The following is a 19,410-nucleotide window of genomic DNA, read 5'->3' as shown; positions in this document are numbered from 1 at the left end:
TCTTTAGGTAACACCCTAGAATGCCTACAAGGGAGAGTGAATGCTGTCACAAACCAGTTACAACTGTGTGCCAAGAAAGGTGAGTGAACTTGCTTTCCAAAGTCTTCACTTATTCCAAATTAGATGAAAGTTTTCAAGGAGTTATTTGAAGCTAAAGGGTAGGAGGAGTATACAAAAACACAAAGAATTCAAAGAAATCCCTTGCTACCACCATTATATCCACAATGCATATACCAAATCATTACTCAAGCTAATGAAATTATCACGTATTGCTATTTATATTGATAGTAATTCTGGCTTGACATTTTCACTCAACTGGTTGGTGACTTTCTTTGGATTGTTTGTTCTATGACAACTTTAGAAAGAGTTGACTAATTTTGCTAAACTGAAGAGATACAAGGGTATCATAAGTTTCCCTTTTTAGGGGCACCTGGGTGGCTCAGTAGGTTAAGAATCTGCCTTCAGCTCAGGTCATGATCCCAGGGTCCCAGGATCCAGCCCTGCATCAGGCTCCTTGTTCAGTGTGGAGTCTGCTCCTCCCTCTCCTTCTGCCCCTCCACCCCTCGTGCTTTCTTTCACTGTCTCTCAAATAAATAAATAAAATCTTTTTTTAAAAGTTTCCATTTTGGCAGCCCTCAGACCTCTGGTGAAGCCCAAGATCATTAAAAAGAGGACCAAGAAGTTCATCCGACAACAGTCAGAACACTATGTCAAAATTAAGCACAACTGGAGAAAACCCAGAGGCATTGACAATAGGATGCACAGAAGATTCAAGGGCCAGATCTTGATGCCCAACATTGGTTAAGGGAGCAACAAGAAAACAAAGCACATGTTGCCCAGTGGCTTCCGGAAGTTCCTAGTCCACAACGTCAAGGAGCTTGAAGTGCTGCTGATGTGCAACAAAGCTTACTGTGCAGAGATTGTTCACAATGTCTCCTCCAAGAACTGCAAAGCTATTGTGGAAAGAGCAGCCCAGCTGGCAATCAGAGTCACTAATCCCAATGCCAGGCTGCACAGCGAAGAAAATGAATAGATAGCTTGTTGTGCACGTCATATTTGTGTTAATAAAACCATAAAACTACAAAAAAAAGTTTCCATTTTTAGTATTGCCATATTGAAGCAAATGATGGATAATTTATTATTTCAAAAGGTTATATCTTTTGCAATTTTTAATTATTTTCATGTAAATTTAGTACTTGAGTTAAGGTTACACAGATATATCATTATATTTAGTAAAAGTCAGAGTGTAGAACTGTTAATTTATGAGTCACTCTCCCTTTTCCCATCTCTGTTTTGGCAGTTATCATATTGCATTGTAATTCTGTTTCCACATCTGTCTTCCCCAGTAGACTGAGAATACCTTAAGGTCAAGGACCTAATTTTATTCACCTCTATATCCCCAGGATCTAACACAGTGTTTGACATCTGTTAAGAACACAAAAACAGTTTCTATGTAAATAAAGTTTTAAAAAGATAGATTTGGTTGAAAAGCTCATTTCCTATTTTAAGGCTTCAATTAGTTACTTATTTTTGCCTTGTAGTCTTGAATATTGCATTAAATATTATATTTTGCTTTATACCCTTGTATAGTCTTTTATAGTAGTCTCTTAGGAGAACTAATACAATTTTCAGTAGAAATTGATATGCTGGTGAAATCGATTTCTGATGAAGATTAACACTCCTTTATTTACAGAGAAAGTTTGAGCCAGTAGCATGTAACACAGTCATGAAATATGAATTTGAATAACTTGTATAAATAAGATAAATTCTGAATGAGAATAGAAGAGAAATAAAGAGAATCTTTCATACTGGAACAGATTCATCTAGAGATGACTATCTGTTTTTTTTTTTTTTTTAAACATCTGAGGTATTCAATTAGCTTGGACTGTCCCACTGGTCTGAGTTTTTCTGATATGCTTTAGGCCCCCAAACCTTCTTTTTGACTCTTTGACACCAAAAGAGAAAGTAAACAGTGTTTATATTTATTTCTGCATAACACTGACTGGTTTATTTTAAGTCTTAGGAAATTTCCAAAAAAAAAAAAAGTTATCATCAATGAGAAGAACAGGTTACATTTCCAAATTTATCTTCAATTGAAATTAGATGTAAAAAAAAAAAAAGAAATTAGATGTCAGATCTCAAATCTTTTCATCCACATTTATTCATGGCTTTTTCAAAGCTTCTAGGATCCTGTTAGAATTTGTAAAGCATCCCTTTAGGTTCTATTAAAAAAAAAAAAAAAAACAGTATCCAAAGAAGGGTCTACCTAACATCAATACATTTCAAGTAGGGCACATGTTGCTATGATGTTTCAATACTTTGGCATTAAAGTGCAATTTGAATTAATATACTGTAATACAGTGTTATTTTTTCTTAGAAAAATTGAAAATATATTCATTTTCAACTGCCAAAAAAAAAGAGCGCTGGTATAGTAAAAGTTTATTTATCAAATTCAAACTAAATTTACCTTCACAGTAAGAAAATAAATGGAAGATAATAGGACCAAATAGGATTTTTTTGTGTGTTTTATACATTGCTTTTGTCTTTATATTTCATACATTACTACAGGCAGCTTTAACAGAATAGGCTTGCTTTGTGAGAGCAAGAGTTTTCATATTCCTTTGTTAAGAATGTGTTTATCATCTCAAAATATATGGTTATTTGGTTAAGATTGATCTTCTTTCAGCATTACAATGTGAACACAATTTAACAACAACCAAACTATCATCACTATGTCAGCAAAAAGTATGTAAATTTCTATAACACTGTGGATGACTAATGGATTACACTATAGAAAAGAGGAAGTCAAGATGTTTATTTTCCTCTAGAGACACAACAAAATATCTGCACTGATGCCAACCATGGACAAAAAATATTCATTTCTAATGAAAAATTTCATTTACTGGACTGCCTTTACAAATATGCAGAACTGAGAACTTACTGTAACCCTCAACAAACACATAAATAATTATTCCGACCATGTTTTCTAAAACTATCCTGGAGCTAGTACTCAAGTATTTCCCACAATATTTCTCATTTTGCATAAAATGCCTGCATGGGATTCTTGTCCATGGGAAAATGGAATTTACAATGCTTTAGAGAAAATGTTTGTTTTAGGTATCTATTGTTATTTAACAAACTACCTAACTTAGTATCTAATGACAACAATTTTATTTTCCTCACAACTTTTTGGGTTAGAAATATGAGAACACTTTACCTTATGGTTTGTCCCTGAACTACATGGCATAAGCCAGGGCAGCTGGGGATATAGGATCCACTTCCAACATGGCTTATTCACTTACCAGCCTTGGTGCTCATTGACCTCTTTTTCTTCAAATGGTGCCCCATCCTCTAGCGCCTCTCCATGTGGCTTGAGCTTCTCATAGCATGGTAGTTTCAGAGAAGACCAAGAGACTTGAAGAGAAGCTGCAAGGTTTCCTTTGACCCAGCCTCCAAAATCCTAGAATATCACTTCTACCATACTCTATTGATCAATAACGTCCTTAAGGCCATCTTGGATTCAAGGAGAGGGGAATGACAAACTATGTTTAAATGGTAAGAGTAGCAAAAAGTCTGTGGCCAACTTTAATCTAATAGAATGTTGTCTCAAATTTTAGGTACTGAGATTTGGGAAACTTTAACTTGGTAATGTGCTTAGCCATTTGAATTGGATTATTCTATTCTTTGGTAGTTCTACTTTTTGTTCTAATTTGAGGATGTCTAAAGCTGAATTTGCTTGATGAACTTTAAAAAACATGAAGGAAAATAATTTCCATAAGTTTTTATGATCTTACTGAATTCTGAAAGTTTTCCAGATATAGGCAGGGACATCCAATCACCCCAATTATTTTTCTCTCTTTTTTGCACTTGCAGTTTCTAAACATTCTGACTGCAGAACTCCCACTGACACTTAGGAGCTCTCTGACATTTACAGTTTTCCTAACATCACCTTACTATTGAGGCATAAGACTAAGTTACAAAATGACTCCCAGGTGTGAATAAATTATGCTAAATAAATATGTAGAAAAGTTAAAATCACCTAAAATTAACCAGTTATGTGCTTTTTCAAATGCCAAAGATCTGGTTTAACTGATTTTGTTTTCCTTTCTCTGAATTACATGGTTGCTTTAGCATTTTAGAGAAATAGCCTTTCTGGGATGAAAAATGGGCAGGTCTTCATCTTTCTGTCAATAAAGTTGTCTTCAAACTGTGTCACAAACTAAAAACTGAAAAGTTCAGCCTTGCACCTAATGTAAATTGGAAGCAAATTACTTTAGTAATTTTACAGGGTGGTGTTGGTGGTGGGCTATTTTGGCATATCTACCTACGTTGAAATACACATTTATACCAAGCACACATTTAGGGATGTCCTAAATAGCACATACAAATTCTGTACCCAGTGAATCTGAGTGAAATCTACTACCTACAATGTTCTCTCTCCTTGCTTTAGAAAAGTACTCCTCTAACATTTTTGTTAAAGCTTGACTAATAGCAGAGGTGAATGAAGAAGTATCCCATTCATGGGCCACAAACACAAAATTTGAGATAGTTGTGTAAATTTTGCTTTCTACTCCTTAATATATGTTTTCATATAAAAATAATTTATCCACTTGAATCTTCATGAAAACTAATGATATAAGATCATCTTATGGTTCATGTAACCCCTGGCAAACCACAGAGTACAACTCAAGGTATTTTCATCCCAGTATTGATGGAAAGAGGTAAGCAAAAATTACTGAGGGTATGTGTCAGCGCATCTAGATTTGGCTATAACAAAACGTAATGACTCTGCAGAAGAATAGAAGTGGTAGGGGGGGAAACATAGCCTAATACTTCAACATCAGCTACAAAATATTCACTATTTCCACAATCCATTACCGACTTTTCTTTTGTTTGTTTATTTTAAAATATTTAATTTTGGTACTTACACTGGTACGTTAACTACAATGTACTATATTTCCTTTTGGAAAAATGAACAAGTTTTTAGGAATGTAATTTTCTCTCATCTATTCTCAAGATAGAAATAAGCCTCTAACAGTCCAAATTGTATTGGAAAGATCAAAAGTTGAGTAAAACACCTTCCAAAGAGGGTGAAATATTGGGGCCAATTCATCTTCCTTGGCTATATAATTGGTAGGTACCACTATGGTCACAGGTTTCAATAAATCATATACCCAAAATAAACCTAGTGCATTTACAGCATATTTGCTCATTTCTCTTGTTTAGAATTGAAGAAATTCTGAGAATTGAAGAATAGAATGAAACCCAAGGTGGATAAAAGCTCACAAATATTAAAGTACATGGTTTAGAGTAAAGGCCATGGTGTGAAAGAGATACTAACAGACTTCTGAATCTCAAGCTCACAGTTCTTGAAATACAAGGATTACTGGTAGGGACTTAAAAAGGAAGGCTGAACACCTTGTGTCCTTATTTGAGTCTGTAAAAAAACATTAGCACCAATAAATCATCTTGTTACTTTTACCAACACTGTATGATTCATAAATATTCAGGATCTCAACCTAAAAACAAGTTTTAAATAGCCCTGGATTATGCCATTGGAAATAATATTATCAAATCATTTTAAGGATTGTACTGAGGGGCTCTTTTATTTTAAAAAGTGCTGTTCTCCAGAAGTTAATGTTCTCTAAATGAAAATTTTGGGCTGGCAAGCATGAAAAGTCTTTTATACCAATCACCAATGCATGACATCTATGAATCTATCAATCACAGAGTTAAAAAGCTCTGTCCTATAGCACACTTAATACCTAGTGTAACCAATTAGTATTACAATTCCTTGATGCAATACAAACTCATTTCCTTAAATTGCTATTGCACTGAACTCCAGGGTTATAAATGAGCAGGCACAAATTGATTTGCATGTAATAACAGAAGCAATAAACCTTTCCTGGTTCATGCAATCTTCCCCATCTGTTAACAGAGAGCAAGCTTAGGATCTATTATTCCCAGAAGGGGACTTACCCAGCTGGACATCTATAACACTTGGCTGATTCTCCATGGGGAACAATGGCTTGGGAGGCTTGTCTGTGAGTAAAGCTAGAAGAGAAAATGAAAGAAGGTAATGGAAAAATTGAGATAAATTGCAGGATAAGAAAGATTCTATTGTGAGTGATATTTAATATTTGTAGACTTGATGGTGTGTAAACATTTATTAGACAGTGTTCTTACTTGAGTTGTTACTCTATCCATATAATATCCATTTCCCAGCACATTTAGAGCCCCACTGATTCACTGTAAATAGGCCATTTCAACAGCTACACTTTCAAACAAGATCAAACAAAGGGACTATTTTGAGTGATTTTTATAAGCTTGTAAGTATAAAGAAATATAGATTTTAAAAGTATAATCAGATAAACATTATATCTCCATATGTACTTTGTGGTGCTAAATATTCTTAATAAAATACAACCCTAATAGACATTTCTGGTGGATTGAACCTTCTACACCTCTGAATCATGCCCCATTCCCCACTCAACCTCTGAAACAATATAATAAAACACTGGTACCTTCATTAGGATAATGATTAAAAATATTGATTGAGCATCTTTTGTCCACCAAGTGCTGTGCTAAGTGCTAAGGGAGAAGGAAGTAAAGTCCTTATATTTACCCTCAATTTATAATCTACGACTATGAACCAAAATTATCATATCAAAATAAAGAGATAATAGAACAAAGACCATCCTAGTGAAAAATTGTAGCATTTGAGCCATAAGACTATATGTGGTAAAGGAATGAAGAAAGGATAGGCCAATATTGGCTGGCAGAGTTGGGGAAAGTTTTATGAAGGAAATGGGTCTCCACATAGACCTTAAAGAATGGAAAAGATTTGGAAAGGTAAAGAGAAAGGAAGAAGAAATGAAGGAAAGATTAACAACACAAACCAAGGAAGAGAGGTAGAACTTAGAGCATAATATGACTAGAGGAAAATAATCTGGTGAGAAGAAGCTAGGTGGGGTAGGGTAAAGAGCAAGCTGCTCATGATGCAGAGTAATTAGAAATGAAAATAGATAGGATGGAACTCAATTCTGGAGGATCCTGAGAAATATGCAGAGGAATTTAGACATGATGTAGTAGCCTACAAGACCATTGTAAATTCTTGGAACAATAGCAACAAACGATTCAAGGGAAGGGCTATCTAAAGATGATTGGCTTCCTATATAGGATGGGTTGGAGGAGAAAAAACAGCTAAGAGGATGTAGTAATAACACAGTAGTGCAGGGCGGAGGTGAGAGAGGATGAAAAGTCATTAGTCGTGGATTCTGGGAAAATTTTTAAAAAGGCAAATTTGACACATGAAAAAATGTTCATCATCATTAGCCATCAGGGAAATCCCAATCAAAATCACATTGAGATACCACCTTACACCAGTTAGAATGGCAAATATGGACAGGGAAATAAACAACAAATGTTGGAGAGGTTGTGGAAAAAGGGGAATCCTCTTACACTGTTGGTGGAAATGCAAGTTGGTACAGCCACTTTGGAAAACAGTGTGGAGGTGCCTCAGAAAATTGAAAATAGAGCTATCCTATGACCCAGCAATTGCACTCTTGGGTATTTACCCCAAAGACACAGATGTAGTGAAAAGAAGGACCATATGCACCCCAATGTTCATAGCAGCAATGTCCGCAATAGCCAAACTTTGGAAAGAGCCAAGATGCCCTTCAACAGATGAATGGATAAAGAAGATGTGGTCCACATATACAATGGAATATTACTCAGCCATCAGAAAGGATGAATACCCAACTTTTACATCAACATGGATGGGACTGAAGGAGATTATGCTAAGTGAAATAAGTCAAGCAGAGAAAGTCAATTATCATATGGTTTCACTTATTTGTGGAACATAAGGAATAGCATAGAGGACATTAGGAGAAGGAAGGGAAAAATGAAGGGTGGCGGAAATCAGAGGGAGAGATGAACCATGAGAGACTATGGACTCTGAGAAACAAACAGAGTTTTAGAGGGGAGAGGGGTGGGGGAATGGGTTAGCCTGGTGATGGGTATTAAGGAGGGCACATACTGCATGGAGCACTGGGTGTTATACGAAAACAAAGGATCGTGGATCACCACATCAAAAACGAATGATGTATTGTATGGTGACTAACATAACATAAAAAAAAAGGCAAATTTGAGAGGCACCTGGAAGAAAGAAATGAGAGCACTTGGCACACAGATACAAAATGGCTTATGGCAAACCTTGTATCAAGCTATTATTTATGTCCTGAATTCCTTTTTTTTTTTAAAGATTTTATTTCTTTATTTGACAGAGAGAGAGAGCACAAGCAGGGGGAGTGGCAGGCAGAGGGAGAGAGAGAAGCAGGCTCCCCACAGAGCAAGGGAAGCCCGATGTGGGACTCGATCCCAGGACCCGAGGATCATGACCCGAGCTGAAGGCAGTCGCCCAACCAACTGAGCCACCCAGGTGCCCCTGTCCTGAATTCCTTTTAATTGTTCCCATATTTATGTCTTGCTTCAACTGTCCAACTAGAATCCTACTGATTAAAGGGATATGTTTTATATGTCTTTGTAATTCACAGGAGACATAGAATAGAGCTGGGCATATAAGAGATCACCATTAAAGCATCATTAATTGACTGGCATAGGAATTCCATGCTGACATGAGAAAAGTTCATCTCATATTTATAAGGCTATTTAGAAGAGAAACCGAAACAAAAATTTATCAGATGACAGGTAAGATTAGGAAAATATATAGATTTGGTGAAATGCCCAAAATAGTTGTTGAGAACAAACAAATGCACTTAGAAATTCACTTAGAAAAGAGCTTTACGTGACATCAGCTTTATCTTTCTGATACCCAAACTGCTTGAAATGGGAACTTTTTAGTGAATTGTTCTTATTTTTCCAACTAATTTTTATTGATGGAATACAAGACATCTTGTCCTTATTCAATCAAATATATTTTTTCTAACTTGGCACCAAAATAGACACATAGATCAACAGAACAGGATAGAAAACCCAGAAATAAACCCACATCTATATGGTCAATTAATTTTCAATAAAGCAGGAAAGAATATCCAATGAGAAAAAGAAAGTCTCTTCAACACATGGTGTTGAGGAAACTGGACAGCAACATGCAAAAGAATGAAAACTGGACCACTTTCTTACCCTGTACACAAAAATAAATTCAAAATGGATGAAAGTCCTAAATGTGAGACAGGGATCCATCAAAATCCTAGAGGAGAATACAGGTAGTAACTTTTGTGATATCGGCCATAGTAACTTCCTACTAGATATGTCTCCTGAGGCAAGGGAAACAAAAACAAAAATGAACTATTGAAATTTCATCAAAATAAAAAGCTTCTGCCCAGCAAAGGAAATAATCAAGAAAACTAAAAGGCAACCTCCAGAATGGGAGAAGATATTTGCAAATGACATATCTGATAAAGGGTTAGTATCCAAAATATATAAAGAACTTAAAAAACTCAATACTCAAAAAACAAATAATCCAATTAAAAATGGGCAGAAGACATGAATAGACAGTTTTCCAAAGAAGACAACCAGATGGCCAACAGACACATGAAAAGATGCTCAACATGACTCATCATCAGGGAAATACAAATCAAAACTATAATGAGATACCACCTCACAACTGTCAGAATGGCTAAAATCAACAATACAAGAAACAACAGGTGCTGGTGAACATGTGGAGAAAGGCGAACCCTCTTGCATTGTTGGTGGGAATACAGGCTAGTGCACCCACTCTGGAAAACAGTATGGAGGTTCCTCAAAAAGTTAAAAATAGAACAACCTGGGGCACCTGGCTGGCTCATTCAGAGGAGCATGTGACTTTTGATCTTGGGATCATGGGTTTGAGTCCCACGTTGGGTGTAGAGATTACTTAAAGAAATAAATAAACTTAAAATGCAAAAGAACTACCCTATGATCCAGCAATTGCACTACTAGGTGTTTACCCAAAGCATACAAAAATACTAATTCTAAAGGGATACATATATCCCAGTGTTTACCCCAGCATTATCTACAATAGCCAAACCATGGAAACAGCCTGAGTGTCCATCAACTGATGAATGGATACACACACACACACACACACACACAGACACACACACAGTGAAATATTACTCAACCATATAAAAGATTGAAATCTTGCCATTTGCAACGACATGGATGGAGCGGGACAGTATTATGCTAAGCAAAATAAGTCAGTTGGAGAAAGACAAATACCATATGATTTCACTCATATGTGGAATTTAAGAAACAAAACAAATGAACAAAGAGGGAAAAAAGAGAGAGGGGGACAAACTAAGAAACAGACTCTTTTTTTTTTTTAAAGATTTTATTTATTTATTTGAGAGAGAGAATGAGAGAGCGAGAGCACATGAGAGGGGGGAGGATCAGAGGGAGAAGCAGACTCCCTGCAGGGAGTCTGACGCAGGACTCGATCCTGGGACTCCAGGATCATGACCTGAGCCGAAGGCAGTCACTTAACCAACTGAGCCACCCAGGCGCCCCTAAGAAACAGACTCTTAACTACAGAGAACAACCTGATGGCTACCAGAAGGGAGGTGAATGTGCGGATGGGTGAAATAGATGATGGGGATTAAGGAATGCACTTGTTTTTATGAGCTGATTTGGGCATAATGTGGACAAACATACAAATACAATATCTATAGTCTTCATTTCCTAAATATTTCAGTTACCCTTAATAATCTGATATTAAAATATTATTTGAAACATAAAGGATATACTTTAAACAAAATTTAAATATTTGAATTTAAAATCCAGTCATAACAGGTGTTTGATTTTGTTGTTATTTGCTACTATTTGTAATAGCAAAATATTGGAAAGAACCAAAATATCCATCCGTAGGACAATAGTTAAATAATATGGTGCTTTCATATAATGATATATTATGATACAGACATTTAAAATAATTAGGTACATCTGTACATCTGTTATACAAAGATCTCCAAGATATACTGTTCAACAGTGTGCACAGCATACTATCCTTCGTGTAAAAAGAAAACTATATGTGTGTGTATGTACCGATGTGTATGCACATATAAAAATGTTTAAGTATGGAATATTTCTGAATGGATACATGTAAAACTGATAACAGTGATATCCTCTGAAGAAAGGAACTGGGTGGCTGAAGAATGGTAGAGGGGGTAAGGACAGTATGGTCAGGCAGAAGAAAATTTAATTTTCACTATACACTTTTTCTACATTTTGAACAACATGCATATATTGTGTATTCAAAACATGAATAAAATTAAAATCAAATAAAATCCACCTACATTTTATTTATTAAAAATAATTTGATTTCTTTGTAGAATTATTCTCAATATGCCTTACACATCTCTTCCTGCCACTTCCCCTGCTTGTACTCTCTCTATCAAATAAATAAATAAAATCTTAAAAAATATATTTTATGCTCAAAGATGAATATCTTGTCCTATTCTTATCAGGATATGAATTTGGAGTCATCGCTGTCCCTCATCCTTACCTCCTGCCATGGACTATAGATATATTTACCCTGATTCCATTACTGTTAAGTGTCAATTACTGACATGACACTTATTAATAGAAATGATAATTTTAAGTGCCTTACATTTATAGGCAGCTTATAATTTTCAAAGTGTTTTCAGATACATTAGCTCATGTGATCTACACAATGACCTTGGAAAGTAAGGAAGATAGCTACAATTATGGCCAATTTAGAGATGAAGCTAAATGAAGCTTACATTGTCTCATTTGGTGCCCCCTTGTGACCAAAAGCCCCCATTTACAGAACTGCAAGGAAGACATAAAAGTTGTAGGCAGAAGACAGGTACAAATGCTCAACACTGAATCAATGGTTTTAGCCTCTGACTCCACACTAACCTAAGGTTCCTAGGCCAATGGGAGTGGCTTTGTGGCAAACAGCCAACAGAGACATGATTCCTGTAGGACATTCCACACACATACATTTTTTCCCCTAAACCCATGAATGAAAGGGGATGAATTTACACTTACCCTAACACATCCCAGTGGGATATATGGGTGTGGAGCCTCATTAAATTCCAATATCATGTCTAGGCCTGGAAATTGCCAAGAAGTGCAGGACATTTGTGATGATAAAACAGCAACTGCAGCAGTTCATCTGGATCCTGACCACCAGCCCAGAGGCAAATCTATCAGCACCCAGTATAATTATAGCATTTGCAGATTAGCTAGAGAAAATGCCACCATGGGCCGACAAGTTCATTTCTTTCTTCTCTTTAAAAATCTCATCTGAAATTCAGTTACTATTTGAGAAATGAAAGGGGGAGAACTGTCAATACCAGGGCCTCTGAACAACAGAGTGAAGATTTACAATTTTATTAGAAAACTGATCCTGGACCTCTACAGGGACCAATTTGGGATCTGTGCTAGTCTTTGAATTTCCTGCTCAAACTTCATGTTTTGATTGAAAGAAGGAGAGCAAGCAATGCAGTTTGGTACTAATGTTTCAGTCCAAAATTCCTCCCCTGCATTTCCCTCTGTAGCTGCTTATGTTTAATTATCCTTAAATATAATTGCTCTACTGAGTACACCATGAGAGTAGTCTTAATGTGCTAGTGAAACTATTACTGTTTCTGCCTGCTTCTTCCTAAAGCTAAGTTTTATGTGTTTGACATTAACTTTCTTGAGGGGAATTAGCTCTCTCTTTTCTATTATAGGTAAAGTTTATGTCTACCTGCACAAATCAATTGGTTTGACTAAAATGACTGGTCAATTTCCATGAACATAGTATAAAAGATCAGTAGAATTAGTTGTTTGATTGAATAAATCAGTTTGACTATACTGCCTAAGTATTACATACTGTTATTATAAGTTTCATTGTCCTCTTTTGTTGTTAATTTGTCTGTTTAATTAGACTTGCCAGGGAACCAAGTGGGAGGAAGTAGGACAGCTATATGCAAAGGACACTAAATGTATGAACACACTAGGATCATAAAGTAACTCATTAGTTTCTATGAATGAAGCCATTATGGAATGTGTATGTTAAGGTTAATGAAATGGATCCCTCCAAATCCATTCAACACACCAACACTGATCACATTCCAAAATCACTACTTTAAAAAAATTTTTTTAAAGATTTTATTTATTTATTTGAGAGAGAGAGAATGAGAGAGAGAGAAAGCACATGAGAGGGGTAAGGGTCAGAGGGAGAAGCAGACTCCCTGACAAGCAGGGAGCCTGATGCGGAACTCGATCCAGGGACTCCAAGATCATGACCTGAGCTGAAGGCAGTCGCTTAACCAACTGAGCCACCCAGGCGCCCCACCAAAATCACTACTTTTATCACAACATTTAACCACTGAAAATCTACCAATGTTTCCTATATTTACAAGAGGATAAAGTCTTAAACTGTCAGCTGGGAGTATAAAGAAAGCAACAATACAGGCTTTAAAAAAACCTTCTTGCCTTTTTACCCACTCTTCTACTTCATCAATGTGAGGGTCAAATTACTTTCCTCATTTGTCCCTTAACACATTGCATTAATTTCCAACTCGGCATCTTGGCTTAAACACTTTCCCTAAGCTTGAAAACAAATAACAGTTACCATAGTCATCATTAATTTGGCATCTACTGTGTGCTAAGCATTGTTCTAAGGCATTTTATATTACATTTTACAAATAACTTTCCCAAAGTCTAGCAGCTTTTGACTAGTAAAGCAGAGATCTGAAGTGAGTTTTGTTTGATTTCACCATGCTCCCAATGCTTCTCTAAGAACTTTTCCTTGTTTTTCGCCAACCGAAGTCCTATATAAACTCTAAAAGCCAGTCCTGCATTCCCCAGAAACGCCCCCCCCCCCAAAAAAAGCCCAAGCTAAAGTTTACTCTCTCTGGTTTGACTGAAAATGAAATCCCAAAACATTTACTATTTCTTTGAACCACTCATTTGGTTCATAGCATACACTACTTTGACTACAAATTAAACCTCACTTTACATGGGTGTGTCTAGTCTCCCTAACTAGATTTTTAAGCTCCTGGAAGACAAGTATCATACCTCATATAACTCAGAAATTAAGATAGTGTCTGACACTTTGGAACAAATAAACACAATATCAAAATTAACTTTCCTATAATATTCTATCTCTAAAGACAGGTGCTTTCCATAGTATCCTCAGGTTACAAAGAACAGAAGCAAATTTTTGCAAATTTAAGCAAAAAGGGAATTTATCAGAAGGATACCTCAAGGATGGACAGGATATCTGAGGAACTGAGTTTAGAGATAGAAAAGCAACTAGGTCAGGTCTAGATGTACAAGCAAAAAGGACTACACAACAATCTCTTCTTGATCCCAACAACAAATTGAATTTACTCCAACTAGTTTTGTGTTTCTTTTTGTTTTGCATTGTTGTGTCTTACTCTTTGTCCTTGTGTCACTTTGACCAAGATTCAAAATTCCAGGAATGCACAAGTTGTTTTTTTTTTTTATCTCCTTTATCTATTTCAACCATCCCCCACCCCACACCTCTCCGTCAATCACCAGTTTGTTCTCAGTAAGAGTTTGTTTTGTTTTTTAGATTCCATATATGAGTGAAATCATATGGTATCTGTTTTTGACTTATTTCACTTAGTATAATACCTTCTAGTTTCAGCCATGTTGTCACAAATGGCAAGATCTCATTCTTGTTTATGCCTGAGTAATATTCCACTGTAACCTACCACATCTTCTTTATCCATTCATCTATCAATAGATACTTGGGTTGCATCCATATCTTCACTATTATAAATAAGGCCACAATAAACATAGGGATGCATATATCTTTTCAAATTTGTGTTTTTGTTTTCTTTGGGTAAATACTCAGTAGTGGAATTATTAGATCCTATGGTATTTCTATTTTTAAATTTTTGAGAAAACTTCATATTGTTTTCCGGTGGTTTCAACGATTTATATTCCCACCAACAGTATACAAGGGTTACCTTTTCTCTACACCCCCACCAATATTTGTTATTTCTTGTCTTTTCAATACTAGCCATTCTGACAGATGTGAGATGATACCTTATTGTGGTTTTGATTTGTATTTCCCTGATGATTAGCAATGTGGAGCATCTTTTCATGTGTCTGTTGGCCATCAGGATGTCTTCTTCAAAAAATTGTCTGTTCAAGGCCTCTGCTCATTTTTTAATCATATAGTTTGTTTGTTGTTGTTGTTGTTTTGGTGTTGAGTTCTATATGTTCTTTATATATTTTGTATATTAACTTCTTATCAGATATATCATTTGCAAATACCTTCTCCCACTCACTAAGCTTCCTTTTTGTTTTCATGATTTCTTTTGCTGTGAAATAAGCTTTTGATTTTTTGTTTGTTTTGTTTTCCTTGGCTGAGGAGACACACCCATAAATGTTTTGCTAGGGCTGATGTCCAAGAGAGTACTGCCTATATTTTCTTTTAGGAGTTTTATATGGTTTTAGGCCTTACATTTAGTTCCTTAATCCAATTTGAGTGTATTTTTGTGTGTGGTATAAGAAAGTAGTCCAGTTTTTATTCTTTTCCATGTAACTGTCCAGTTTTCCCAACACCATTTATTTTATATTTTTAAAGATTTTATTTATTTATTTGAGACAGAATGAGAGAGAGAGAGAGCACATGAGAGGGGGGAGGGTCAGAGGGAGAAGCAGACTCCCTGCCGAGCAGGGAGCCCGATGCGGGACTCGATCCAGGGACTCCAGGATCATGACCTGAGCCGAAGGCAGTCGCTTAACCAACTGAGCCACCCAGGCGCCCCCCAACACCATTTATTGAATAGACTGTCTTTTCCCCATTGTATATTCTTGCCTCCTCTGTTATAGATGAATTGGTCATATATGTGTTGGTATATTTCTGGGCTCTCCATTCTGTTCCATTGATCTACGTTTCTATTTTCATGCAAGTTCCATGCTGCTTTGACTACTCTAGCTTTGTAGTATATCTTGAAATCTTGGATTATGATACTCCTAGCATTGTTCTTCCTTCTCAAGATTGCTTTGACTATTCAGGGTCTTTTGTGGTTCCATACAAATTTTAGGATTATTTGTTTTGGTTCTGTGAAAAATGCTTTTGGTATTTTGATAGGGATTGCATTGAATCTGTAGATTACTTTGGGTATTATGGACATTTTAACAATATTAATTCTTCCAATCCATAAGAATGGTATATCTTTCCATTTATTTGTGTCATGTTTAATTTCTTTCATCAGTGATTTATAGTTTGCAGAGCACAAGACTTTCACCTCCTTGGTTAAGTTTATTCCTAAGTATTTAATTTTTTTTTTTTTGGTGCAACAGTTAATGGGACTGTTTTCTTAATTTCTCTTTCTGCTATTTTGTTAATAGTTTATGGAAATACAACAGATTTCTGTACATTATTTTGTATCCTGCAACTTTACCAAATTCATTTATTAGTTCTAACAGTTTTTTGATGGAATCTTTAGGGTTTTCTACATATAGGACCTTGTCATCTGCAAATAATGACAGTTTTATTTTTTCCTTACCAATTTGGATGTCTTTTATTTCTTTTTCTTGTCTGATTGCTGCAGCTAGGACTTCCAGTACTGTGTTGGATAAAAGTAGTAAGAGAAAACATACTTCTCTTGTTCCTGATCTTGGAGGAAAATCTTTCAGGTTTTCACCATTGAGTATGATGTTAGTTATAGGTTTTTTCATATATAATCTTTGTCACATTGAAGTATGTAAGCGCTAAACCCAGCTTGTTGAGTTTTTGTCATAAATGGATATTGTACTTTGTCAAATATTTTTCTGCATCTATTGAGATGATCATACGGTTTTCTCCTTCCGCTTGTTAATGTGATGCATCATGCTGACCAATTTGTGAATATTTAACTATCCTTGCATGCCTGGAATAAATCTCACTGCATCCTGGTGAATAATCCATTTAATATATTGTTTGATTTGGTTTGCTAATATTTTGCTGAGGATTTTTAAATCTATGTTCATCAGAGATACACGCCTGTAGTTTTCTTTTTTTCATAGTGCCTTTGTCTGGTTTTGATATTAGGGTAATGCTGGCCTCAGAATGAATTTGGAAAATTTCCTTCCTCTTCTTTGTTTTAGAGTAGTTTAAGAACAGGTATTAACTCTTCTTTATATGTTTAGTGGAATTCACCTGAGGAGCCATCTAGTCCTGGACTTTTGTTTGTTGGGAGTTTTGTTGATTACTGATTCAATTTCATTAACAATAACCAGTCTTTTCAAATTTTCAATTTCTTCCTGATTCAGTTTTGGAAGATTGTATGTTTCTAGGAATTTACCCATTTGTTCTAGGCTGTCTTATTTGTTGGCATATAATTTTTCATAATATTGTCTTATAATTCTTTGCATTTCTGTGGTGTTGGGTGTGAATAGACAAGTTTTGTGCTCCAGCCCTAGCCAAGACTGCATGTACACGTTGAGGAAAAGAATTCCCTAAAGCAGGATTTCTCAACATCAGCACTTCCATTGCCAGATAATTCTCTGTTGCATGGGGCTGTCTTGTGCATTACAGGATGTTTAGCAACATCCCTGGCCTTACTCATTATAAGCAGTAGCATCTTTCCCAAGTTGTAACAACCAAAAATGTTTTCAGACATTGGCAAATGCTCTCTGGGGAGCAAAATCACCCATGGTTAAGAACTATTGCCCTGGGTGAGCACTGTGAATTGTGTAAGACTGTTGAATCACAGACCTGTACCTCTGAAACAAATAATACATTATATGTTAAAAATAAAAAGAAGAAGAAGATAGCAGGAAGGGAAAAATGAAGGGGGGAAATCAGAGGAGGAGACGAACCATGAGAGACTATGGACTCTGAGAAACAAACTGAGGGTTCTAGAGGGGAGGGGGGATGGGTTAGCCTAGTGATGGGTATTAAAGAGGGCACGTACTGAATGGAGCACTGGGTGTTATACGCAAACAATGAATCATGGAACACTACATCAAAAACTAATGATGTAATGCATGGTGATTAAGATCACATAATAAAATAAAAAAAAATAAAGAAAGAAATATCAAAAGTTAAAAACAGTATGGAGGTTCCTCAAAAAGTTGAAAATAGGGACGCCTGGGTGGCTCAGTTGGTTAAGCGTCTGCCTTCAGCTCAGCTCATGATCCCAGGGTCCTGGGATCGAGTCCCGCATCAGGCTCCCCGCTCCACGGGGAGCCTGCTTCTCCCTCTGCCTCTGCCTCTCTATCTCTCATGAATAAAAAAAAAAAAAAAGTTGAAAATAGAGCTACCATATGATCCAGCAATTGCACTACTGGGTATTTACCCCAAAGATACAAATGTAGGGGCCCAAAGGCGTACATGCACCCCGATGTTTATAGCAGCAATGTCCACAATAGCCAAACTGTGGAAAGAGCCAAGATGTCCATCGACAGATGAATGGATAAAGATGTGGTATATATATATACAATGGAATATTATGCAGCCATCAAAAGGAATGAGATCTTGCCATTTGCAACGACGTGGATGGAACTGGAGGGTATTATGTTGAGCGAAATAAGTCAAACAGAGAAAGACATATCATATGATCTCACTGATATGAGGAATTCTTAATCGCAGGAAACAAACTGAGGGTTGCTGGAGTGGGGGGTGGGGTGGGAGGGATGGGGTGACTGGGTGATAGACACTGGGGAGGGTATGTGCTCTGGTAAGCGCTGTGAATTGTGCAAGACTGTTGAATCTCAGATCTGTACCTCTGAAACAAATAATGCAATATATGTTAAGAAAAAAAAAAAAAAGAAGATAGCAGAAGGGAAAGAATGAAGGGGGGGAAATCGGAGGGGGAGACGGACCATGAGAGATGATGGACTCTGAAAAACAAACAGGGTTCTAGAGGGGAGGGGGGTGGGAGGATGGGTTAGCCTGGTGATGGGTATTAAAGAGGGCACGTTCTGCATGGAGCACTGGGTGTTATGCACAAACAATGAATCATGGAACACTACATCTAAAACTAATGATGTAATGTATGGTGATTAACATAACAATAAAAAATTTAAAAAAATGTTAAAAAAAAAAAACAACTATTGCCCTGAAGGAAACTTAGGTTGCCTGGTGTTCTAGGGGAATTGAGGATCTTGGGAAAAAAGACTTGGGAATGGTCTTCATGTGGGAAACAAAATTGAGGCCCTAACTAAGCAAATTAGATCTAGGGAGAGCCAGGGATATTGTTAATATCTTTAAAGGTTTCCTGTAATCATGAACGGAAATTAGCTATGCCTAGTTGAAAGAGTCAACTAGTTTCAAGATTTCATAAATTGAACATAGAATGAATACAGAAATTGCTGATCTCTGGAAACATCATAAGCACTATTAATCTTTGGAAAGAAATATTTCTTTCTGAATTAACTACATAGACTTCCTAATTCTGAATTATGAGGCACACATTTTATTGGACACTTAGT

General features: G+C 36.2%; 1 protein-coding gene and 1 pseudogene across 1 annotated transcript in view; one reads left to right on the top strand and one right to left on the bottom strand.

Moving 5' to 3' along the window:
* Window positions 1–1,084, top strand: part of LOC123843235 (large ribosomal subunit protein eL32-like) — a 120,453-nt pseudogene extending 119,369 nt beyond the window's left edge.
* The window catches only part of IL1RAPL2 (interleukin 1 receptor accessory protein like 2), a 639,368-nt gene that overhangs the window by 323,251 nt on the left and 296,707 nt on the right, over window positions 1–19,410 (bottom strand). The window contains exon 5 of the mRNA XM_064573611.1: window positions 5,980–6,054. Within this exon, the coding sequence (XP_064429681.1) occupies window positions 5,980–6,054 (75 nt within the window). The remainder of the gene's footprint in view (window positions 1–5,979; window positions 6,055–19,410) is intronic.

The sequence above is a fragment of the Mirounga angustirostris genome, unplaced genomic scaffold (genome assembly GCF_029215605.1).
Source record: "Mirounga angustirostris isolate CCGP_5_RB_7025 unplaced genomic scaffold, mMirAng1.0.hap1 SCAF_11, whole genome shotgun sequence".
NCBI classification, from domain to species: domain Eukaryota; kingdom Metazoa; phylum Chordata; class Mammalia; order Carnivora; family Phocidae; genus Mirounga; species Mirounga angustirostris.
Note: the sequence above shows the minus strand (reverse complement) of the source record. Positions and strands in the feature narration are given on the sequence as shown.